Here is a 25,684-nt window from a genome sequence, read left to right on the forward strand (position 1 = left end):
TCCTGGATGCAAACGGCATGTGCTCCGCTGTTCTGAGGACACCACCTAGATTTATGCTGTCCTAACTATACTGAAATACAGAAATATGCTGGGCCTAGGCCATATGCTCCCACTTCTCCCCCACTGTGGCGAGTGGAGCATTATCTTCTTTTTACGTGCTGAAGTGCACATTTAAATTTTAAATGCATTTTGAAATAACACTAAAAGTGACAAACATGAAAAATCCCCACCTTTTGTTACTCTAGCACCATGCAAAGCAGCAAACCCTCCTGTTCATCCCCTCTGGTTGTGCCTTCCTCTAATCTGAATGTCTCCCCTGACTATTTCCAGGGGGACAGAAGCTGGCTCCTGGAATTGCTGCTGCCTCTGCAAGAGGATGAACCACAGAGAACACTGAGAATGGGAGCACCCACGAGATTAACGTGAGTGACAGGCTCCTGCGTGCATAAGAGAGCTCGCAGTCCTTGCGCTGTAACGCACTTTGCACGTTTTGTTCAAGTCCTATAAACATTCCCATTTACTGCCATTGCTCACCGCTCATTCCCGTGTCACTGGTGCTCTTCCTAGCCGCACAGTTTCCATGCCAAGAACTTTTCTCAGCTCATCTGTTGGTGATTGCTGAGGGAAACATTCACGGGGATATGAATTGCAGGTGGATGGACTCTTTCAATTTCTTCCTGCACTCTCCTGAGAGCATCTCTCTTCCCTCACAGTCTTTCTCTGTTATTGAGATCTCTTCCCCATAGACATCACCAATTTGATAGAAAGGGAACAACAAAACAAGGAATCCTTATTACTTCTCCTTTTACTTAAAAAAATTAAATAATTATGTTTTCCTGTTACTTTAGTGAGAATTAGCTTGCCACTGCAAATGCTGAGTTTATCTACCTTCCACTAACCATGGATTTACTTTCACATGTTAAAATAATATTCCGGAATACAGCACGGCAGCCAGTGTACCAGTAGCTTTAAAAATACTATCTGTTCTATTTCCTTTAAGATTGACAGATCTCTTCCCACTAACACACAGGGCAAAGCTTGCACTGGTGTCAAGTATGGATCTTTAATGCATTTGAAAGTGAGTATTATGGTTTCAGAAAGATGCCAGCTTGACCACACTGGCAACTGAAACACCAGCTTACTTTCAGAATAAAGATGGGCTTAGTGTTTTCACCTTCAGAGTGCTTCTCGAACATGAACCCTCTATGGAGCACTTAAAAATAATAAACATATATGGTCCTCTAAAAAAGGGTGACAGAACAGTGACATAGAGACGGGAGAAACTTGACCCGCTCATGGCACAGCCGCAGGTTATGGAAAATCTCCAAGAGCGAGCTGAGCGGTTATGCCTGGGGAAATATATCCTTTGCAACATCTAACCACAGTGGATGAAATCTAGACTTCTGTCCCCTTCCTACGCACCCTTCCAGCAGCTGCCTTGAATCGACTGTGTCATCAGCTCTCTAAATGATTGTGATAGGCATCTTCTTGCGTAAAATTAGATAAAACCTGACTGGAAGAAACAAGGACAGATGTAACACTCATCTGAGTGAAGGAAGGTCATGAATGGCATCCCACGGAGACCTGCACGGGGCCTGCACACCATAGTCATAAGTGACGTGGAAGAGGAGTGAGGACGAGGTGACAAGCATGTATGATGACCAGGGCAGTAAGATAAGAGCTGGGTGAAGATTTGCAAAGCAGAAGTTCAGTCTTCACACTACATGTAGTTCAACGATGCAACTCCTTGATACGGGACACTGTGGATGGTAGGCACTCAAGAAGAAATGGATAAATGCATGAAAGCCAAATATATGAAGAGGGTCAACTACCAAAATATCACTCTCTTCAAGGCGTCCCTGAGGCAGGCAAAGCTGGAGAGGTACACATCTCTCTGCCGAGACACACATCAGAGCAGCAAACAACCTGCACTGCAGCCAGCCTGGGATGGCTTTACCAAAATGGGGAGACATACCCACATCAGCACAAGCAAACACCACCTATTTTGGCACTCTTTGAAACAGGTGCTCTATGTCTAGATTGAAGCACTGAAGTATTTGTCAATATTCATGGCTAGTGCAAGTTTTTGTACATTGCAGAAGTGGTTGCTCCTTAGGTTAAAACAATTCAAGGATTAGTCTCCCTCCCTTTGCCAGAAGAATAAAGGGGAAAACTGAACCAGGAGTAATGTTTTCAGTGCCACATTCAGACTTCTATTTCATTGCACAGAATTAGCTCTACAAGACATTTCCAAAAATAAATGCGACAAGAGCGCTTCAGCCTTCTTTAATAATAAAAATATTAAAAGAATGTTTCAGTTCTCCCCAAGTTCTTTTGCTAGGTAATTTTGATAATCTTTGTAAAATCAGGGGAAATGCACTGTCACTGCAAAATCTCAGGTTGTCCCTTACTGTCCTCCTCACCCCCACTTTGGGGGGGGTGGACTATAAAGCAGACTCAGGGCTTGTAATACTCTAAATGCTGAAATGTTTTGTGTTACTTGTTTGCTCCACTCTTCTTCTAAAACCTTCCTCCCCCTTCCCTACAGTAAAAAACCAAGTGGTTGATGTAGTCTTTGAATAGAGGGTGCAGTTCTGATCCCTTTCATCTCAAAAAGGGTATATGAGTATGGGGAAAGGTACAGAAGAGGGCAATAGAAGACATGATATGGCTTCCCTAAGAGGAAAAAAAAAACAATTTGGCTGGGACTTTTCAGCATGGAAAACTTAAAGCATTGCTAGAGGTCTGCAAAATATCCCAGCGAGGGTGGATGAGGACTGATGCTTTATCAGCTCGTCCATTACAACAACTTAAGAGGTGAGGCCAGAAGCAGCGGGTTTCAAAGCAAACAAGAGGACCCGGCTCTTCTCGCAGTGCACATGGACTGCCAGAGCTCTTTCACGCAGCTTGCCTGGGTGCAAGAAGCTGATGTGGGCTCACAGGTAGAACGTACAAATAATCTGAGGAGAGATAAAAAAGGGTTACTAAACAAACAGTGAGAATTTCAGGCAACCCCCTGATCTGGAATTAGTTGGAGGCTGGAGGAGTACTGCGGTAATACATCTTAAATGCCTGCCCTATTCTTACTCTACCTTTAGCAGCTCTTAAGAATCCCTCTTGTACGCAGGATGCTTGATCGGCCTTACCATAGCCATGGCTTATATTGCTGGGAGAGAGCAGGCAAAGGAGGGGCTGCCTTCCTACAGAGGAAAAACTGATCGGCATCTGCCTCTACGGGGCTATACTCCTGCCTGGAGGCAAAGCAGGAGGCTGTGGAAAGAGGATCTAGCATGCCCTTGGTTGGTGCTGATGGGCCAAATTTGAGCTGCTGACCACTCGCAGAAGATCTTTGCTGGGCTATACAACATGTCTGTGAAGCTTTAGGGCAAGATCACGGCATAAACAAGCTGAGGGGCTTCGTTTTCCTACCAATATCTGAACAGTTGCATGATTGCTTAAAGGTTGGTTGTAGCAAGTATCCAATCAATACCTATGACTCTCAAGTCAAAACAAAGATATCTTCCTACAAAAGGCATTTCTAGCCTGCAAAGAAGTATTCGGTAGTACTGACTCCATCCTTCTATGTCCATATTGATTCTGAAGTAAAGCATAAGGTTTTTAAAAGCAGACAAAGGCTTTGGAGGCTATTACCCTATGCCTGTTTCCTTCACGACGATATCTAGGCTTATGTTTTGTCTGATTGATTCCAGCTGATAGTTATGACATATTGCAGAAGAAATCACAGGCTTTAGACTATGAGGATGACCAAGCAGACCTCAGGATAAATTAGGAACAGACTATGAGGTTTTTTACTGCGAAAAGAATATGTTACAGCAGCAAACATGAAGAGATGCAGTAGAGACAATATGCAGTCCCTGCACAAGCAGAACACCCAGAGAGCTTTTAACCAGATGAAGAATTTGAAGGCTGAAGGTTTAAGCAATTGTGTTAAACTAAGGGAAAGAAGGCTACAATAGTACCGCCACCAAAACACACCACCAGTAAGTAAATACCACCAAGTCACTAAATGCTGATCCTTGGCCAGAGACTCAAACCCAGCTTGGTGCTAAAAGGTACTTAGCTCCTTAAGGCTTTTTTTTTTAAAAAAAAATATTATTATTTTTTTTTTTTAATAGCAAGGCCTTCATTTGATTTCTCTAAGTCTGAATAAAGATATTTATTTTTAGAGAACTATCCCCCAGCCGTCAGACAAATCTGTGCTTCCCGGGAAGAAGTAGGGAAGGGATTTCCTCCGCTGGCCCTTAATTCAGGAACACGGTGAGTCCTGTTAACTCCAGTATGGCAAGATGAGTGCATTTAGGCAAGTACTGAGATTTCCTTTCTAGCATAAAGGTAGTATTTTGATTTAAGACAACAGAGAACAATACACAGTGGGCCACCATCTGAGCAAAACCTGCATGAATGTGAGCCAGGTAAACTTTACTGAGCTCACTTCATATGTCAGAAAAAAGGAATCTATACCCCCCTGCTCTCACTGGAGGTGTGAAATTAAATGTCTTTTTTCTCAGAGAGAAACAGAGGACAAAAAAAAAAAAATGAAACACAGAACAGAACTCTGCTTGAAAACAGAGTGAAAATAAATCAGCAGTGAATGGATTAGCTTCAGATCAGACTGCCCGGAGCAGCCTGATCTGGAACAGCAGAGCACTCAGGGCTTGTGTTTTTTAAATTAGTTTTAATAAATAGAATCAATAGCTCAAATTATGAAGAAGGACAAAAGCACAGATCAAATCGATCAGGGCTGTAGCTTATCGTTATAAGCCAAGGGGTGTCTTCTCTTGTCTGAATGAGATAAGGTGGCACAAGAATCCACTTGCAGATTTTCAGTATCTCTCCCAGAACAGCTGGACAGAGTTGGATACAGAGCCCGAAAATGCTCCTGGTTATCCAAACACAAACACAGCCTCCTTTTCTTTTTCCTTTCCCCAGAAGAAAAAAAAAAAAAAATTTTAAAAAAAATAAATTAATAAATAAATCATGAAATAAATCCTTTGTCCTGAAGATAAACGCAGGAATTTACAGGGAGGACAGAACTAAATAGCCAAGCAAGCACAAAGTATCCTGCATTCTATATGAGATGTAATGCTCAGGTGAAGAGATTCTTGGTCAAATCACTGGAAAAGTACCTTTCCACATATGAGGTTAGGAAGGGGTGTCGGAGAGCGTTCAGGAGTTCTCTCTCCCCCAAACAGTCAGCCAAGGATTATCCACCAGTGGGGAGCGAGGGTCAGGTTCTTGGCAACCAGAGGGAGCATTTGCACACAGGCACCTTGTTTTCCTCTTTGTGTTTGTTTGTTTTGTTTTGTTTTATTTTTCCCAGAGGGACTTTGCTCGAGGGGCCAAGCAAGAAGGTGCCAGCAGCGGGGTCCCCGCTCCGCACGAGGTGCCTTCACCTGGGCACGCAGCTCTGCGCCGGCGCTGCTCACCGCAAGAACTGGTCTCCAGATCCCTTGTGACAACGTCAGGGTACAACACGCGGACGCTCCTGCTACACGACACACCGCCTACAAGGGTAGGGAAAAATGGAGAATCCCGGCTGCCTCCTTACTCAGGGTAATAGGGGCATGACCCTACTTCAGATAAGCTGCTTTTGATTAATAGTGGCCGCCTCCTCCAATAAAGCATATTGCAGCTCCAAACAGCTTCCCACGTTGCAGCGGGACCCCGGGTCGCCAGCCCAGGGTGTGGATGTGGACAGTTTATACTATTCATCGCCAGGACGCCACCACAAGGTCCCCTTCGTATCATGGGGGTTTTATCCCAAACACTCCAAGCACCAGCTCTGGAGCGCAAGTGCCGCACAGGAAACCAGAGCACTTTAAAAAGCCTTTCCCCCCCCCCCCTTCCAGTGTAACTTTCTTATTGAAACTAAGCCAAATACAAACTACCAGCCCTGAATTTATTTCATCAAATACAGCATAACCAAAGAGGTTTTTGGCACACCACATGACACCCTAGAGGTGGGAGAACAATGCACGGTGCTGATAACCTCTGCTGACTCCCATTCATCCTCAGGTTGAAAAGCTGGCATCAGTTACATGGGCTTTGTGCCCACATATAGCACATAAGAGTCTTTTTCATTGTTGTGGTTGAATTACAGATAAACAGCAAAAGGGGAGTAATAATCTTATAATAATAGAATATATGACAGATGTACTACTGAAAGTCATTCACATGCTCCAGTAATGAGCATGGTTCAAAGCCTATTTGGAATAGCCTTCCATCTTGCTAATAAATATTCAGACACTTTTTAATCTTCAAGGACATAATATCGAACACCTGACAGAAAATTCAGCCTAGATCCATAAGCGGTTTTTATTACATTTCAATCGGAAGTAGAGTTTATAATGTTTTATAGCAAGCGGCGCCTTTGCCAGAAGACATAGAACTTTCTTGGCCAAAGTAGTCAGTGGTTAAATGCAAGTACGACAAAATAAACAAAATACCAATTATGATTCAAGTGTAGTGTAAGTTATTTTCTATTCGGAGAGTAGGAATTGATTTTCCCAGCAGTGTCACTTACACTGTAATGATTATTGCACGTAAGACAACTTAAGAAAATGATGGAAAAACAAATTAGATGGGCTGCAGATCATTGGCTTATCTTGACTGCTCACCTTGAAGAGAGGGTTAGGGAAACATAATATACAGTACTGGATGTCAGGGTGCTTGAAACCTCTGCTCTCCTTCCACCTCCCTGATATTTCGTATTAAAATTTCAAAACAGAAATAAACATTTCCAGCAGGGGTAAAGCATGAAGCGGCACATCTTGCCAGTCTAACGACATTTGCTTAATTAAAAACAATGATAACTTGCTGTGACAGAAGATAATTAAAGGGGTATAAATTGTGTAAGAACTTGGCTTTGTCTAATGCTCTCATTTTATATCACATCTATTCATGAGTCATATTAGAAAAACGTTGCCACGGCTCCTTGGCTTTTGTTAGCTGACACTTCAGTACTGATGACCAAGTGCTAAAGCAATGCAATAAAAGACCAGGGCCAATATTACGGCACTATCTAATGGAAATCAATAAGAAGTCTTCCACTGATTTTTCAACATGTATTGGATAGACCTTTCATTACATGCATAAGCCTGAATAATGGGAACAGAGGTTAACTAATCAGCGATGCAATGATAATCTCTGTATGTGGAGATGGTATCATCCTGATCAGAGTTTGTAACAAAAAAATGAATTGGCCTCACATTCTTCTCTGGCGACATCCAAAATCAGCCAACGTACTGTACGTTAAGTGCTGCACGTCTTATCTAGCTGATAGAATTCGCTGCAAGAGGCTTGATTAACCTTGTTTGGTTTTGCTTTAGGGCCAGCAAAAATGACAGTCAGCATAACCACTGAACCTGAAATGTTACTGCAAAGTTTCACACATACCTTCCAGAATCATTAAGTTTTCCCTCAGATTTATTTCAAAGGTCTGCATCATTACTTTACATTACTCTAATTGCAGCTTCCTTGCAGGATCTCCTTTTTTTTTTTTTTTTTTTTCTCTCTCTGTTTTGCATAGTAAAAGGTCTCTTAAGTTTTAAAGATGAGTTGGCCTTGCGAAAAAGAGAGAATGCATGAATTTTGTAGTTCATTACTTTGTCGAGAAAATGCGCCACTAATTTATACCCCTTGATCTGTTGGGTTGGATGAAGGGCTTGTTATTTCAGCCCTTTTGATTATTTCATCTCACTAGCCAACCACTTTTTTTTTTTTTTTTAATGTAACATCCATATCTATTCTTGCAAATAGATTGTTCAAAGAGTAGGAATGATAGTGGTCATTCTCTCTCACTTTCTTAGATTATGGCACGCTTTTGGCAATGAGAAAATGCACGTTTGCTCTGAATTTGACAGTTGTAAAGGATGATTATTTCCTAAGGCTTTGTTTATAAGACTACGGTGTTTAAAAGATTATTTTATGCTGCTTTTGACAAAAGTTGCAGTTTGTGTAAGTGCTACTGTTATTGTCGTTCACCAAAACAATATTTAGGGCCCCTATATTGAGTTACAGAAGAGCAAACACCATGTAATGAAAGTATAGAAAGCCACAACCAACATATTGTCTGCCTTTGTGTATGCTTTTTTGATTTTCCTACCTCCTTCACTCAAGGGTAATCCTCTGTAACACACAGATGTTGCAGCTGATTATCCCTTTATCTATCGGTGAGTATCGCTATTTCAGCATTGAGATAGCAGGGAATGGTTAGTGATCAGTTTGACACCATTTTTTTTCCGGAAAGTTTTCTGCCATCACCTCTTCAGTAAGATCAACAAGAGAGAACAACATTCAGATGACCGTGCAAGCTAAGCATAATTTGGAAGCATGCTGTTAGGCTGGCTAGCAGTGGAAGCATGGTCACTGGGTTCTGTTACAGCAGCTGCTGAAATACAGATACTGATGTTGGAAAAGGACTTTCCAACTGCAGGAATTCAACGCCATGGAAACTCCTACACTGATGCTATACTTGATCGTAAGGGTGAAATTTAGACCTCAATATAGTCTAGGTGCACCTTTTTCCTTCTTTGGAGCATCTTAAGAAGAGCAGTTGACCTCATATTGAAGATTAAGGCTTCTGGGACTTGTGAGCTTCTAGGCTCGAGAGCCAACCTGAATCAGTTGAGTTCAGACTAACAAAACCCTGAGTATTTCTATGCAACGTAGGCTGAAGCCCAAAGCTTTTGTCCATAAAAGTAGCATACTTGTGTAAGGTGTTTTACAGAAACGTATACGCTCTTATACGATGAACACTGTAAAGATGTACTCTAGCTGGCAAGTCAGGCACTGCTAATAAAAATAGCAGCCTGCTAGCCCTTCAAATCAGAGGTTAACAAGCTTTCTGTGGAATGCAGAAAATCTTCAAGGAGACACAAGCAGGAACTCCTGAAGCACCCCCTGCCTCATTCCCTATTTTAGCTGATAACCACCACTACATGCATTCAGCCTGGAGGACACTAAAGAGATGAATCCACACCTAGAACCAAGGCCACCTCTTGGCAGCCTGACGTAGAGGGGGGGAAAAAAAAAATAAAAAATTCTTTCAAAGCCTTGAACAAAGAGCCACTCTCTCTGTTTTCTAGCGCCGCTGGAGAGTTTCTTCCAGACAGCATTCGTGCCTCTGACAGACAAACAAAATGGCAAAGCCCTGGATGCTGCTCGTGGTCCACAGCCCTGAAGCTACGAGGCTGTCCCCATCAGAGCAGGGCATCGGTACGTCCAAGGGCAAGCCCTCCTCGACGGGCACATCGTGGAGACTCACACCTCCGTGTCCAGCCCACGCAGTGCTCCTCTAAAGCCCTGCATGGATGTGCTCCAACTTCTAGGGTAAAGTGCTCAAAAAACAACCCAATTTCTGGGGTGTAGGTCCATGTAGTACGCTCAGCCGCACCGATACAACATGACAATAATATGTACGGAAATGAAGGAAGCCAAAGTAATATTGTTTGCTACATGAATACTGTGTGTATATATATATATATATAAAATCCTGTAGATGCATCATTCATGTATTCGTGAAGGGCTCTAGCTAAGGAGACATATACAGATAGCAGTTAAACCCATAGAGAGGTGAAAACCTGCCAATTAGTGCTCCATTTGCAGCCCTCCTGACCATAACAGAGCCAACAGTTAGCCATAACTGAAATGCTGACAAAAATCTCCACCTCAGCTCTCTTTAAATTACTGACTGTAAGACTACTGTGAAATGCTGCTCTTCTAATACAGCGACAGAAACTGATACAAGAAAAATACAGAAATGAAGAAAGCGGAAAAGGTGATGGTGCAGAGGTACCATGTCAGTAAAAATATATTTGAGGGAAAACCCCCTGAAACTGTATACGCATCACTTGAACGTTAAAAAATAGTAGAGCTATGACTTTGTACTGCCTTATATAGGAGACTCAAAGCAGCAGGCATGCATTTCATGCCGCTGAGCATAAACCCTTCCTGTGATGAGAAATAGTTATTAGAAAGGAATATGAATGTGCAAGGAGTAATTTTTTTTTTTTTTTTTTTTTTTTTTTTAATTTGAACAAGGAAATATATTGCCATAGGAGTACAGGCTGGTGAATAAGGTCCTGAAGGGGCTATAGTCCCAGCTAAACCACTGATTTGTTACCCTGTAGTCTTGGGAAATTGCTTGTCCTTTACAAGCTATAGCTTTGCTGTTTCTGTAATGGATAAAATTATGTTTACATACTTAGCAGGAATGTTGTGAAATCTGTTAATATTTATAGAAAACTTTGTGAGCCCTAAGAAAAATCTCATCATTTCCATATGGCCTATTAAAACAATTAAAATCTCCCCTAATAATTTAAAATAAATTTAAACAGTTGGTTTCCTATTTCATTTGTGCTTTCAACACCCGTTTTATTTTTCCCTGGAGTGGTTTCCTGTCTACCGCAATAGCACAAAGTCCTGAATCTGCAAATACGTACAGATGGGTAGTTTCACACCTGCGATTCGTCCCACTGGAAGGCAGCAGAACTGCTTGGGCAAGCAATTAGGATGTGTACGAATGCCTGCAGAATCAAACCCTAGATTTTCTTGTAGGGTATTCCCTCACAGGGGCCACTAACGCCGATTTCAAAGGACTGAAGAATGAGGTCTGGGCTTCATCTGCCATGGCAACAATATACTGCAGATAGGAAATTACAGCTCCTGGGATCGGATACAGTGAGTATTTCCCCAAACCAGTAATTCCACCTAGAGAGAGTTGTTATTCTGCTGGGGCATTTCTTGTTTTGCTGTCATATTCTGACAGAGTCTGTACTTCTTTTATGACTCTCCCCTTGCCAAGAAAAGAAAAGCAAAAATTTCCGTAGCACCAGCTCTGTTGGCCAAAGAAAACTTTGGGGACAAGGCAGGGTTTTCAGCATCAACCTGCTGTCCTCTCATAGCAGCGGGGTTTATAGCTCCTTTTCTTACACCTTACTTGTTCAGAAATTCCTGTCTGTCTCTAAATATTCCTGTTGGGAGACTGGACTCTGAGGAAAGCCTCTTCAGAATTGATCACTTCCCAGTAGTTAACAAGAAGGAAAAAATGGATTTGGCTGATCCGTGCTCCTTTTCTGCAGCTGTGGACAGACTGGAGACGCCAGAGAAAGTAGCAGGGGCAGTGCTTCCACTGCTGGAGACAGGTTTGCTTTCTTACCTCCGCACATACCCGTGGCTCTCACAGACACGAGTGCTTCCCGTTGAATAGGGTGCCCTTCGATAAAGGCTCCTTCCTCGAAAATGCTTATCGGGCTACTGAAGGCGATAGCCTAATATATGTAGATCGCGTGATGGTAGAAGTGAAAAAAGAAATGCAAGCTTACCCTGAAGTTAGCGCTGAAACCTAAACCTCTCAAAGCCAAGGGTGGGCAAGAGTGTTACACCAGGGATCGTTTCTAAGCACGAGGCACAGCACAGAATATGAAGCCGTTAAAAGGCTTTCAGAAGGTGTGTAAAAGAAAACCATTATAATCCTTAGCCTGCCCATGTGACAACCCTTTCCAGTGAAGACGACCAACTCCAAATAAATACGTATCACTTCTTTCCATCCCGTGCTCCTGGTGGTGGGAAAAAGGGACAGACAGATCCAATACACCCTCCTTCCATTGCTGCTCTCTCCCACCTGAGCCGTGGCCATTTCATCAGTTACAGCTACATATACGTGCTACTGTTTTCTCGTCTTCTTTGCCCAGAGTCAAACCGATAGAGGAAGAGGTTAAACACACAGATACCCTGTGCACATGCACGCTATTCCCTGTACTTCTTTGGGTGAGATCTGCTTTTGGGGTAAGGGGGAGGGGGAGTTGCTTTGGGAGTATCCCACTGCATCCCACAGTTTTATGTTCAGAATACAAATACAGGACACCAGAAACTCTCCTGAGAAAACAAGCACCACCTTGTCTCCCGGTCTTCACACAGTCAATCCAGCTCTTAATTGCACACTACTCTTTCAACTTAAACAAAAATCTACTGACCAGCATCTGAAAGTATATTCCCTCCTTGCTCCACTCTCAACAAAAGATGAATCAAACATTGAAAACTTGGAAGTTTTCCCCACTGCATATTTATGCATGTAGTGTTTTTTGAAAACCACTGAAGATTCACAGATTTCTTACAAACAAATATTTACAAATTAATTCCAATTAACTGACTGTATTTGGACAAGGATTCATATCAGAAAGTACAGCCTCATGTGCCTTATGGGGAAACTCTATGTCAGTGGAACTGTTACCAGAGCAATGCTCCACAGGCGTTCACAAACCAGGATTTCCAGGCAAATACGTCAAAATGCTGACTAGTAACCGCATTCCTGAGTAGATAAGAGAGCAGACAGAGGTGAAAGCTTCAGTCCGCAGTTCACCCAGAGGGCATGTGTTTAAAATTGAGGCTGCTTGGTCTATAGCAAGTTCTGAATATGTTACAGTCAAGGATATAACATTATTTAGCTAGTCCAGGCAAAGACAGAGGCTCAGAAAGCTCAATATGCTTATGAAAAACAAAGACTGGTTCATCTGAGTTGGGTTGAAGGCTGTTTTCATTTCATTCAGAAACATAGCTCCCTCTGCGTGTAATAGCAGTCTGTAAATTCTCCTCTAGCTAACCAGGAGCAAATGCGTCTGAGTGGCTTGATAAGGTAAGGCATCCATTCCTTCCAGGCTGAGCTCCTGAAACACCTAAGGATACTTGGAGGAAAACATTAAGCAAAAGCAAACAAATCACAAGCTTTTCTGACCCTGGACCCCCAAAATCAAGGAAGCAAATTTCTGCTTTTACCTGAGTAAAGGCAGAAATTGGGCTCCTTATTACAGTGTACGCAAGACAATTAGAAGAAATCATTTTCTATACTCTTATATGAAATCCAGGCTTGACTCTGACCTATAATTTGAAATAAGCTTCATTTTAATGACTTAAATTTCACTGCTAATAAGAGCAGTCCAATCAAACTACAGGCAAAGAGTGTGAAATAATTTACAGGTTTTGTCTGAAAAGGTCAAGGTCTTAAACAAAGAAAAGTGACTTTTCCTACCAAAGTGCTTGCCCCTCGCTGTGTAAAACTAATAGACTGCTATGAAAAATAATGCCTGTCTTTTGTGCCCAAAGCATCTTGTTTACCGCACACACACACACACACACAGAGTAATTACCAATCAGCTGCTGCCAAAATGAACAACACATGGCTGACAGAGGTCCCCATCGCCAGACAGTGAAAATGAACTTCGTTCTTTCCACTGAAGTTAATGAAGCTATGACAATTTAAATTAGCTGTGAACCTACCCCAATTATCTTTTAGCTTGCCTGCGCAAGGACACTCAGGAAAGTTAAAGCAGAACTAACTAAAATGCCATCAAGTTAGAGGAGTGAGGCATGTTGAACTTTGCATGGATTTCTTTTGCTCCTCAGTCGGGTGTCTAACGAGTTTGTTTAATTCTTTTTGGTAGATAATTCGGTTTGGCTTTGCAGGACCCCCTCCTGCATACACACTGCTGGCAGTTAGAGCAGCTATCCCCTTTGGGATGTATATTCACTTGGCATCTCTCTTCTGTGCAAGTGTTCTCTCGGTTCTTGTGGCATTCCTCAAAATTCCACTCTTTTCTTTCACCCTCGTTAAGCTCTCCACATACCCAGTATTTTCAGTGACCCCCTTGGCATCTGCAAAGGAAACCCTCGAGCTGCACAACAGACTTTCTCCTGCTGCCTTATCAGGCGACACATTTGGTGTGCGATACTATTCCAGAGGAATTGAATTTCAAGCTTTTAAAGACACCTTCCATTGGAGATCTCTTCTCCGTTACACCTCAGAAATGCTGCTGGGAAGATCAAGTATTTGAGAAGCTGTTTTCAATTTTTATTTATTTATATATATATTTTTTTAATTTCAAGAGGCATGGCCTGGGTTTTGAGGGAGATAATAAGCTTTATTCTTCAGGACTGCAATGCTGATATGACTTTGCTAAGGGCCAGATCCAGAAAACGATTAACTCAAATTCCCAAGCTGTCATTTATAAACCTGAGTGAGGAGCTGAAAGCATATTGCATGGACAAATGCAGATACAGAGATAACAGATGAGCCATCGCGGCTTGGCGGCTCTTACAGTACAGCAGCTTGTACCCTGCTGGGTCAGAGCACGAGGGCATGGGCATACGTACACCTTTCTGCATCCCCCTCTGTGTAAATACGTTGAGCTCCCTACGTAAGGGATGGGAGGGCAACTCAGCAAAGCTGAGACAGAAACACATAAGCACTTTAATGTCTTTCAAACTCATAAAAGCACCCTTCAAAACTTTTCCCTAGAGCTCTGACTACGCTCTGCTTTCCCGGCTAACGACAGTCACCCTTGAGTATCAATAGGGTTCGCTGTGCTAAAGCGCCTTGGCCTCCCTGGGTGGGATGAGAGATGAAGTTAATACATTTTAATATTAGAAAAGAGGAGACAATGAAGTCTAAAATACAGCATTTTAATTCTGTGCAGTGAAAACTGATGAGTTGTGAGAAGCTGTACTAAGGGGAGTAAATGAAGCTAGGAAATCATCCATACTGTTGAAGAGTTTAGCGTGGCACACCATTCAGAGCAAAGGAAATTAACTGCTGCATGACACCAGTGAATGCGTGATTCCTCAAATCTGTTTTGTGATTCGCGTTCTTGTTGGAGAAGTGAAAGACAGACCACTATCCTACTTTGTAACATCCTCTAGGCTTACCAACTTCTTCATTTTAAGCACATTTTAGTTTAAAACTACTTATTTCTGATCTTACTAGGGCTTTTCTCTCTTGCTGTGCCTCTGTGCTAAACCTTGGTATTTACCAGCTCGCATCTCATGAATAACATTACTGTCAAACTCTCCTAGGTTATAATTATATGAAACAAGATTTGAATGGGGAGACACCCAAGATGAAGACACCATATTCGAGACAAGAAAATGTAACACCTACAAATGACTAGTTTAATCTTCCAAACACTTTAGAAAAACATTGATGATAATCTCATTCAATAGGCAAGTTTTGATTCTTTGGAGGAACTGAAGCAGAATATACCAAAAATGTCTATCAGGGAGGCTTTATTTCAGGATGCGGAGCTGACCGGCCCCAGGGATCCATTCTGCCTGGTATCAGAGGTGCGGGGATGGGACACGGCCCCTCTGGTTTTGTCTGTGTGCGAGACAGAGGCTGCCAGAAAAGCCACAAGTTGTCCGTGGGGACAATCTCTGTGGCTGACCCCAGCGAAGCGCATCAGCTGGCGTAGACCTTGGTACCCTCGCAATGCTGCATGCGAACAAAATCAAGCCTTGGCTTTCACTGTGTTTCCCTGCAAAAAGCTTAGTGATTGAAGAAGTCGTATATTTGTCATTAAATTTTAAGTAAAAGCACTGTCATTTCAAAGATACGTTAGATAGATACGCACACATCTATACATCTTCAGACTCGATCATACGTCTCTCATAGGGGCATGGAGCTGCAGTCAGGTGAAAGTCATGTCTATGTATTTACTGCCATAGTATCACGAGTAAGCCAGCAGAGAGTACTGCGCTGCAAAACAACTCCTATTGTGCGCAGCATACCTCCTCGTGTTGAAAAGCTCTGGAAGCTTTGGAAACTGGATGTTTCTATAGAGATATATTCTTGGTAATCTATACTAGCTGAGGATCTGCCCCGCAGAGTTTATTATCCTTTAGTGTCACTTTCTTCCTGTTCTTTTTTCTCTCTTATGCTCTGCCTATTTCTTTTTATCCTCCCAATGAAAATGTCAAATACAGAATCCAGCATACATGTTGGACCACTCCACCGATATACAGCCAGTGATCGTACAGCAACCTCTATAGCTTTCTGCTTCAAAGTATGAACTGATGATAAATGCAGGAAGAGAAGAATGTAGCACTAACTGCAGACTTTTTTCTACCCTAACAGAAGCAAAGCAGGTTTAAATTAAAAAAAAAGAGAAAAAAAAAAAAAAAAAAAAAAAGCTTTCAATAGCACATAACTTTCTCAATATGCTCTGCTGTGAAAATATTCTCATCCCCTTCTGATAATATGTGGGTTTACTGATTAACTATATGATTAACCATCATAACACAGGGACTTGAAAGCTTCATGGGTCTTCATTTTGTTAGCTTACTTTATCCCCTCCACACCCTGTCTTTCTTAGGTTAAGGTCAGTCCACCAGTATAAATACCTAAGCAAGAACTGTAATTGTTTGCAGGTTTCAATGTAATTTCAACTTTAAGTGTGAAAAAAATAATTAAAAAAAAGATCCTAATTACAGCTGTCTATAACAGCGTTGCAGCTACTGTTCACATCATTTGCAGCTTCTGTCGCAGGGAAACACATCTGACTCAGTACGTAACACAGAACTTGCTGTTTCAAGGCAGCCACCATTTTAGTGGTCAGACATCTACTCAGCCTTGACTTGATAGTCTGAAATAAATATCCTTTAGGAACTTGTACAAAATCACCTATGCAGAGAGCAGGTAAAAAATCCCACTGTTTATAGTTTGCAGATGCTTGGAAGAAAACACTCTATATAACATACTTCTAAACTGCACTGACAACGTCTGAACTGGCTAGTGAAGCCAGAGAATGTTTTTTAAAATACAAACAACACATGAAAAAGCCCTAGGCCTTATTTATTTTACCTGCAGTTTCCTCTTAGGTAGCACTTTAACAGATGGGTGCCAAAGGATGGACCATCTCTGTCGTCAATTATTTCAGTCGTCTCAGTCGCTTCTTTCTAAAACTGGCACCACTCTCCCACTGAAGCCTCCGGCGTGCTAACATGTTAAACAATTCCTTTTAATCAGCTGAGTCACCTATCTAAGTTTGCAAGCATTCTTTGAGAAACTTCCATTCTCGAGAGATGTTTCTTATATCATCTCCATGGTATAGAAAGTCAGGCAGAAGGGACCAACTGGTCAACACCTACGTGCTGCTGACGGCTGCTGCACTCGTCTGCCAGCTAAGAAGGTCTATACATCAAGGGAGTAAAGTTTAGGAGCAGGAGAAAATTAGGAAAGTAACAGAGTTGGAGGCGGTTTCTCTTTATAACAAACACAGCACGACCAAATTTGATTTCCTGGTACCTTTTTATCACAGTATCAGTTTCAGGATGCAGGTAAAACATTGATATTAACATTTCTCTCACAGAACTCTGCAGGATTGCAAGCAGAATTGGACCAAGCAGCCTTTTTACCCCCCCTTTTTAAGCTGCCTTGTACTGTTGCTTTACTTTGTCAAATCAGAGGTATAGTCTACTGCTCAAATGGTTGCACCAAGCTGCTGGGCTAAAGCTCTCTATTTCCCTGGGATACCTAAGAGTGATTTCAAGCACTGCTGAGACGAGAAACCCAAAAGCAAGGAAGGGTGCTGTTAGAGAATAAGTGAGCTTTTCCTAGCACTTCAAGTTGTATTCCCAGTTGATATTCATATGTTTCTGCTTAAAGTAGTTTGCTAAATCTTAAGAAGGATCTCTTCTATTCTGAGAACAAGTTATTTTTGTTTGCATTACTTTCTCAAAGCAAGACCTGTAACAGCTAAATGAAGTCTTAGGGAATACTAACGATGGATTACAAGGCTTGACACTGAATTTTAATACTGCTTTAAATCTTCAAGGACTAAACTGCCTCGGGTGCCTACTGAGTTGCTCCCCCTCTCTCACTCTGCGAGGCAATTAATAGTTAAAAGTTTGACACAGATGAACTTATGTTTCCCATCTGAACTTTTGGCCTCTGGTTTCTCACAGATTACCTCCAGAGTTGTAATTCAGAGCTGTCTACATTTCTCACAGGTGTTTTGATATCTAATAAAAAAATGCCAAAAATTCTTCTATCCAACTCCTCTTCCAGGCAAAGATTACAAAGCAAAACAGTTAATAACCACAGTCTCCCCTGCAAACACTCAGAGCATGCCAGCTGCAGAGTGTTTGCAAATCTTCAAGAAGCAACGTACGAACCAAGCTGTAACTACCCTCTCATGAGATTTTGGCCTGTAAGAGAAAAAGCAGATGTGGCAACAAGAAAAGTAATGAAAACCCTTGGTTTCTGATCCCCGCTCTGTTTCTGCATGGTAAGTACAAACTAAAATTCCTCACTGTAAGAGGCTGCCAGACTTCCCCTTTAAAACACCCTTGCTAAAGCAGACGCTAGTCCAACCAGGAGCAAAATCCCGGCTCTCGCACCATGCCCGCAGAGCTCACCTTCACTGTGGAGTGTAAGCTCTCACTGTCGGGAAACCAACCACAAAGAAACCCATCACGGCAGCATGTGACAGTGGCCAACCCACAAAAAAAAAAAAAAAAAAAAAATCAGACATGGCGAAGAGCAGAGATAATGGTTGTCAAGGGCAATTTTTTTTTTAACCTTTATTCTGAGCTTTCTTACCAAGTAACAGAGCTGGCTGCCACATGCTATGTCTTAAGAAACAGCCGTAGTGGAACAGAAACACACAGCAACAGGAGAAGTGCTTGAGGCTTATCAGGCTCCTGTTCTCTCTCCCAAGCTTTCATGGGCATGTTATTCAACACAGGACAAGGTGTAACGGTTTTAAACTGAGAGAAGGTAGATTTAGATTAGATATTAAGAAGAAATTCTTTACCGTGAGGGTGGAACAGGTTGCCCAGAGAGGCTGTGGCTGCCCCATCCCTGGCAGTGTTCAAGGCCAGGCTGGATGGGGCTTGGAGCAACCTGGTCTAGTGGAAGGTGTCCCTGCCCATGGCAGGGGGGTTGGAACTAGATGATCTTTGATGTCCCTTCTAACCCAAACTATTCTATGATTCTGTGATCTAAAAAGCACTAGGGAAGGGCTCTAGGATCACTTAGGAAAGCTATTAAGACCACATAAGAGAAGGTGAAGAGCTCTAAGTGTACTGAAGAAACCCCCCTCCCTTACATCAAACAAAATTAGACCGCATCCAGCACTCCCAGAATGAGCTCTTAAGTGAAAAAAGTACCTTGCAGGAGCTGTACTTAGCAAGAAGTCTCTTCTTGCATCCTATACGGGGTCCTTAGACACCATAGCCATCTACACTCAAGTTGCTACACAGATTTTAGAACCCTTTTGACTCATTGAGGCTTTTTGAAGAAACATAAAGCAAGCTTTTTCTGTTACCAAGAGTGCATTTGCAACAGCACCTCAAGCAGTAAATTCTATTTCAGTCACCTGAATCACCCCACTGAGCACTCAGTGGAGAGATGCATAGGAAGGCACCTTTCTAGAGCCCCCCTTTGACCTTGAAGGAAAAATCTAAGGTTTATCTTAATGCTCTTCAGCTAATGTATCTGGCTTTCGTAACGGTAACATTTGGTATATTCAAAGCAACTCTAAATGGTTTTCATGGACAAATGTTTAAGCCATGCTGAAATTAGTCCCAGGGCTATACAATTGAACGGGACCAGAATTACCTCCTGGAGGAATCAAAAGTAGGTATAAGCAAGAAGAGAGCCAAGAGATTCTAACTCCAACATTTGCACAGCGCTGCCAGAAGAAAGGATTTGTTTGCTGTTTTCAGTCGCACCAATGTTGCAGTTTGCCTGTTTCAGAGAATACACTCTCGTGCTGAGGAACCCGCAAATTACCATCCTCAACAAACCCTTGAGAAGTTAACAAGGATCTTCTGTGAACAAATCCCATTTTACTAACAGGTGCTTTTTGGTGATATAAAACTCTACTTCTTTGCGGAAATAATTATAAAATGCTTTTGCTTAATCCCTAGAAGGCAGACCTTAACTGTGTAATCTAAAGAAACAATCAAAGCAAAATTAAACAAAATTAGCAGTATATGCCTGGAGCACAGTTCACTCAGGATTTAGATGACCTGAATCACAGATGGATTATTTTTCCCTCTAGTTGCGAGAATGATTTAAACTTTTACTGACCTTCTGTGGTTAATTCAGACATTTTTCTCAAGTTTTCACCACGGTCTAGTTATTCAGTGAGCATAACAACTCTTCCTTCTGAACGAAACAGAACTTCTGCCCTAGGAAAACTGTGGGACAGTAACCACGGATATATTGTGGTGTGTAAAATCAAGATAGGGGCATATTTTTCCAACTAGTGACATATCATTCTTCACTGTATCCTCCCTCCAAACTTGCCACTCATTAATTTAAGGGTTTATCCAGGGCTACTCCTTTTGGTTTTGCTTTAGGTCATAAGGATGTCAGACGGCTGTTGGTGTAGGCAAGGGGTGATATAATTTGCTTTAAAAATATTAAAATGAAAACAATCGCTTGCACATTTACATACTTGCCATTGCGTAAGCTTTTTTGCTCGCCTGTGCTACTGACAGAAAACAGCTGTCATACAGTATTGCTCACGCTACTTTATGGAAAACAAAAAGAAGCTTTAAAATAGATAAAACCCTTCCTCGATTAACGCAGTACGGTATCTTTACGTTGTTCACTCTCTCCAACTGCAGTTGTGCTTCTCCTCTGATAGAGGAGGATCACTCTCTGAACGTTTATCAGAGTCTTTTCTGTAATGCCTTTGTGATTTCAAAAAGAAAACATTAAGTTGCTTCTTGGCAAACAAGCACAAACCTTTGGAAAGCTCCCTCAGTACAGACACAAACGCTCACCATCAAGTTGTTTGGGGCAGACAAGTTGCACTACACGTTTCGGCAATGCTAAAGCAAGCTGTAAAGAAGGCTTAGACTTTATGCTTCAAATTACTGTCATAGCACCAAGGAAGCTTGTTTAAAATTTAGTCTGCGCTTTGCATTATGACGTACCATATCTTTTCTTAACAGAGATCTTAAAACGAGCACAATCAGCGTAACGGAGAGGAGCTTCAAGATGTAATTAAGCAAGTGTCGGAGGAAGGGCTGTGCTTTCCAAACAGCTGGCGTAAGTCTCCCGAGCGACTCCCTACAAACCCGACCCTTGGCTTGCCAAGCAGGAGTTTGGGTTTTTTTTGAGACCCAGCAGCAAGGCTGCTGCTCGCAACCGTTCCCTCTCCTTACTCACAGTTCGGTGGCGTTGGCGGGGATGTCCCGGGGAACCTGGACCACTTTGCTCTCCTGACAGATGAAGACCCTGCCCATGCAGCGGCAGGCATGGTGCTGGCATCCTGAGCAGCCCACCAGGAAAACCAGCAAACAGGTGAGGAGCGGAGACATCTCTGCCTTCCCATCTGTGCCCGTCTCCTTCATCTCAAAGGCAGGAATGCAGGGACCTCCCAGGCCAACTCCCTGAAGGGAGGATCCGCCCCAAAAGCTGGGACGAGCCACGTGGCTCTTGAGGGATGACTTCTCAGCAAGTTTCGGTTCATGGCCTCAGACCCTTTATGGCCCTAGAGTAGGGATGGAGACGAGCAATGCTGACTTACCGTGACAAAAGTATTTTATGTTTAAAGTGGTGTTGAAATCATGGGCCCCAGCTGAACTAAGCAGGGTGCTTTTAATGCACTGGGTACCTGCGCTGGGAAAAAGTCCTTCCTTCTCAGCTGCGCTGGTTTGCATGTCTTGTTTGGTAAGACCAAGGGACAACAAAACACTTTTACCTTTTACAGCCCAGGCACTTTTGTCCCTGAAGGAGAGGCACTATTTATGCTCCCCTTCATGGATCCAAGAGCCCCTGCTTTTGTGTTGCTCCTAGGCAAAATAAATGTGTTATTTTTTTGTAGGGTATGGACTCTATTTGATAGGTTAAAAGCTATACAGTCCTAAGGCCAGAGCTAAATAACATGTCTTTATTTTCAACTATGATTAGTCTTTGTGCACTTGCTGATTCATCTCCTCTTTTCCTTGGCACCTTTATAGGAACCTAAACGGGAGAAAATGCCACAATCCCAATAGTCCCTGTGGACCGGTAAACTAATTTCATCATCTGGAAAAAAAACCAAACCCAGAAATATACAGAATGACTATTTGTGACACAACAAGGAGAAAACAGCTTCAAGAATATCATCATAAGGCCTGGATGCTGAATCCAGTCTTTGAGTTCTTATGTGTTTTATTTGCTTTTTGACTGAGCTAAAATATTTTTCTTCTTACAAATATTAATGCTTGAGGAAGGTACTTGTGAACACTTTCCTGTCACTGAGTCATCCTACACCAGGATATCATCTGGTAACAGGTTTTGGCTACAAGACAGCCAAAATGAGAATTTTAAGATACATAGGTGGGGGGTTTTGTTGGTTTTTGAGGTTTTTTTGTTTGTTTGCTTTTCTTTTAAACTGTAAGTAGCTGTTTCAGACACACAGAGCTTTTAAATCACGTGCATTTTAAGTGAGTGCTGAAGCTGGATTGCCATGGGTAATTCTGCTGAACCTGACTCACATTCAATCCTTCACATTGCTCGGAAGGATTTTAATCTTGTTACAAGTTAGCTGTTAGGTTGTTTTTCTGGTTTTTGTGTGGGTTTTTTTGTTTGTTTGTTGTTGTTTTTTTTAATATTTTTTTTTCTTCTCCCATAATCAAAAAGCATAAGCAAATGTAGTGAGACACAAGACAGCATCTTTTCTCTGAAGTGTACTGGCCGAAAGATTCCACCATTCTCACCTTTAAAATAACCCTCAAACTGTAGATGCTTCTGAAGGGAGCTAGTTACAATTTAAAATTAATTTAACTAATCCTTTAAGTTACCCTAAGTGTTACCCTAATTTTAGCAGATATATCAAATAGTTGTTACTTTTTCCCCACTCATTTAAGCCCACTCAAGATGAGAACAGTGATATTTACACAAAAAGGGTAAAAAACCCAGTGACAACCTCTTCCTAACAGCAGTAGGCTTGTAATGAATCGTAAGAGTGCTCATTTAGCTGTATGTGTAAAACAGAGTCCATTTTGCTAAGTTGTCTGAATCAGTTTCATGAGAATGACAGTGACTGCCAGGAAAAAAAAAAATTCTAAAACAGTAGTGACTTTTTCCTCATATATCTATATATGTCTCTGTCTATCTAATCTATCTGTATCTCCTTTCCTCTGAAAGATCTTAGACCTACAAGATCTTCTGAAATGAGTACAGATGAAAACTGCAGAAGTCCATCCTACAGTCAAACAAATTCCCATTTAGTAAAAGATTACTGTAGCCCACTGCAAGTTAGACTAAGTGGACACTTCAGGATTTAAACAAATGCTGGGAAGACAGTTTTCTGGTTTTGTCTTTTCAGTAGCATGTCTCTAGTTTCTACAGCTGTAGATTGAAAGTAGGCTGACCTGCCACCCCCCAAAAAAAAACCAAACCCAAAAGGTGAAGCTTGAGAAATATATAGGGCACAAGAGAATTTGGTTACAAATGAATGTAAGCCATATCTCTTCATCCTGAAATACATCAATATAAATGGTCGTGTTATACTGATGAAATGGATAATAATATTTATGACATAGTTTAAAAAGCGGTAACATTCTCTGAATGTCAAAATAATTTGCACAGATAGGAAGACATTGCAATTTGATTAACTTTGGGTTTCATATATCAAACCACAAAATTTGTTTCAGATAATAGTAAGAATTCTATATGCAAAAGTCAGGAGATGAAAAAATATCACTAGGGCTACAAGAGATCTTTCCAATTATTAGTGACTTTCAAAACTAGAGCAAGTGTGCTTTATTTTAACATGACTAGTAAAACACAGACATTTTAAAACATCAAGTCAGGTCCAGCAGCAAATCCAGTGAGCATAATGAAGAAAAATTGGAGGGACGTTGGCTCCTGCCTGTTTTGTTCTGGAGGCCATTTTATGAGTATAGTACACATTGCTCCACTTTCATTTACAACAGTTAAGAGTGAGCTGATGATTATTAAATAGTTTAAAAAACCCCAAACCCCAAGATTCTCTTGAAATACCATGGTGACAAGACTTTGAGGGAAATATCCAGTTATCATTAAATTCAATAAAATCATACTAGTATGCAAAATGGAACTTACATTTCATTCATATGAGAGCAAGCGTTAATTCAGGACCACGCTAAAACTATCTGAGGATAAATGAAGATTCAGAAGGATTTCCAAGTTGTTTTATACATATGATCCAAGGTCTTGAAGAATAGACTCTGATGTCTATTAATTTTTTGAACTGGACATCTCTGTCTTGATTTCTGTTCATGACTGTCAAATGACAGACGGCTGCATCGCGACCGTCCCCTGGATGGATTAATCAGCTGGTGATCCTCTCTCTACCAGTTCAAGGAGCACAATTGCCTTCTCTCAGGAAGAAAATCCACGTGAAGGAAAAAAATGCCAAGACAGATACCTCCTGGTCTCTTTCTGGGGAGCTTGAACTCACGAGTCCCTCCTGAGCACTAGGTTGGAGCTACAGCCATGCCTGAAAACCCAAAGGACCCGTTGCAGGGGATCCGGGACAGCTACTTAAAGCTAGTCATAAATACACCCCACATCTTTGTGCCATCACAGGGTTTCATACTTTTTCCTCGGTACCTTGCTCAAAGCAATGCAGGGGACAAACTCATGCCTCCACAGACTGGCCCCAGGTACACACTCTGCCACCTTCAGAGAATCATCTGCTAAGAACAAGGACCTATCTTGTGGAGATGGCTGACTGCAGTGCGCTGTCATTCAGATACATACTGTTGAAAGTATAAATGCAGAAATGATGGTGCTTTCAGATATTTATAAGAGCCTTATCTTTGCATTCATTTGCAGAAGAACAATGCTCCAGCTGGCAAATTGGTCTTGAGAGTGTAAACTGTTTTCCTGAGTAAGGAAACAGAAATTTCCCCAAATTGAAGCACTGTAGCAACAGACATGCAATTAAGTGAATTATGACAGAAACTCAATGATGATGATATAGATTATGAAATTAGATGGCTTCTGGGACAGACAATTAATTCAAGGTTATATGGTCACCAAGGGATCTTTTTTTAAGACAGTAGTAAAGGAGTCTGGTTGATAGGACCGGCCTCTGACGTCAGCATTGGCCTCTAAAATTAGCATCGGTCTAATTCTGCAAGCACTGAGCCAGAGGAACCAAGGGGTTTTGCAGATCCCACCCTCTGACCATGCAGTGGTGCCTGTTTTGATGTGGTGCTGTCTCCCGGGTTGATGAGGAGACAGCGGGAAGCAAAAATAAGCCACCCCAGCTCTCTCCCTCCTGCCCTCGCTAAACTTGCTCCAAATAGACTGAAACGACTCTAAGTCCTTCCACCACGGTGCAGACGTGGTCAGCTCAGCATCTAAATCCAGCTGTCAGAGGTGCGGGAACAGCTCTTTTCCATAAGGCAGGAAGCTTTCTGGGTGTTGAAGTGTATCAACCTACAGGCAAGCAAGTTTGCAGCAGTTTCTGCTTGTGTTTCTCTCTTTTGAAACACAACATGACACCTAATTAAGTAAATACGCTTTCTGCTGATGTTTCCCAGCCTCAGAATAGTGTTTCATTACCGAATGCCACTGTAACACTGGCTTTGCTTAACCATTAAGCATTCTATAAAAGCGTGTAGGCAAATAAATCGCCTGTATGAACAGATGACGTACAAACCACACCTAAATGAAGTTTGTCCTTCAAAGAGTGGAGATTTCTCACTCTTTTGATGTTTTCCAGCACATAAGTTCTCCTTACGGGTTTACAGGCAGCCATAGCATCTATTGCCCTGACTACCATGCTCTGATCAGAAAAAGGTGTTTTCTATCCAAAGCTTGCAACGTGAGACATCAGAGACAGACACCTAAGAGGAAATTAATAAAAGGGAGTTTGACACATCACTGATTTACCTTTTA

The 25,684-nt window shown here is 41.9% G+C and overlaps 1 protein-coding gene across 2 annotated transcripts in view; it reads right to left on the minus strand.

Moving 5' to 3' along the window:
- Positions 1 to 21,155, minus strand: part of FSHR (follicle stimulating hormone receptor) — an 80,281-nt gene extending 59,126 nt beyond the window's left edge. The window contains exon 1 of one of the 2 annotated variants that reach the window (XM_049833672.1): positions 20,975 to 21,155. In XM_049833672.1, the coding sequence (XP_049689629.1) occupies positions 20,975 to 21,126 (152 nt within the window). In that variant the 5' untranslated portion in view covers positions 21,127 to 21,155. The remainder of the gene's footprint in view (positions 1 to 20,974) is intronic. The other variant, XM_049833671.1, reaches the window with a different exon arrangement.
- Positions 21,156 to 25,684: the final 4,529 nt, after the last annotated feature.

The sequence above is a fragment of the Accipiter gentilis genome, chromosome 30 (assembly GCF_929443795.1).
Source record: "Accipiter gentilis chromosome 30, bAccGen1.1, whole genome shotgun sequence".
NCBI classification, from domain to species: domain Eukaryota; kingdom Metazoa; phylum Chordata; class Aves; order Accipitriformes; family Accipitridae; genus Astur; species Astur gentilis.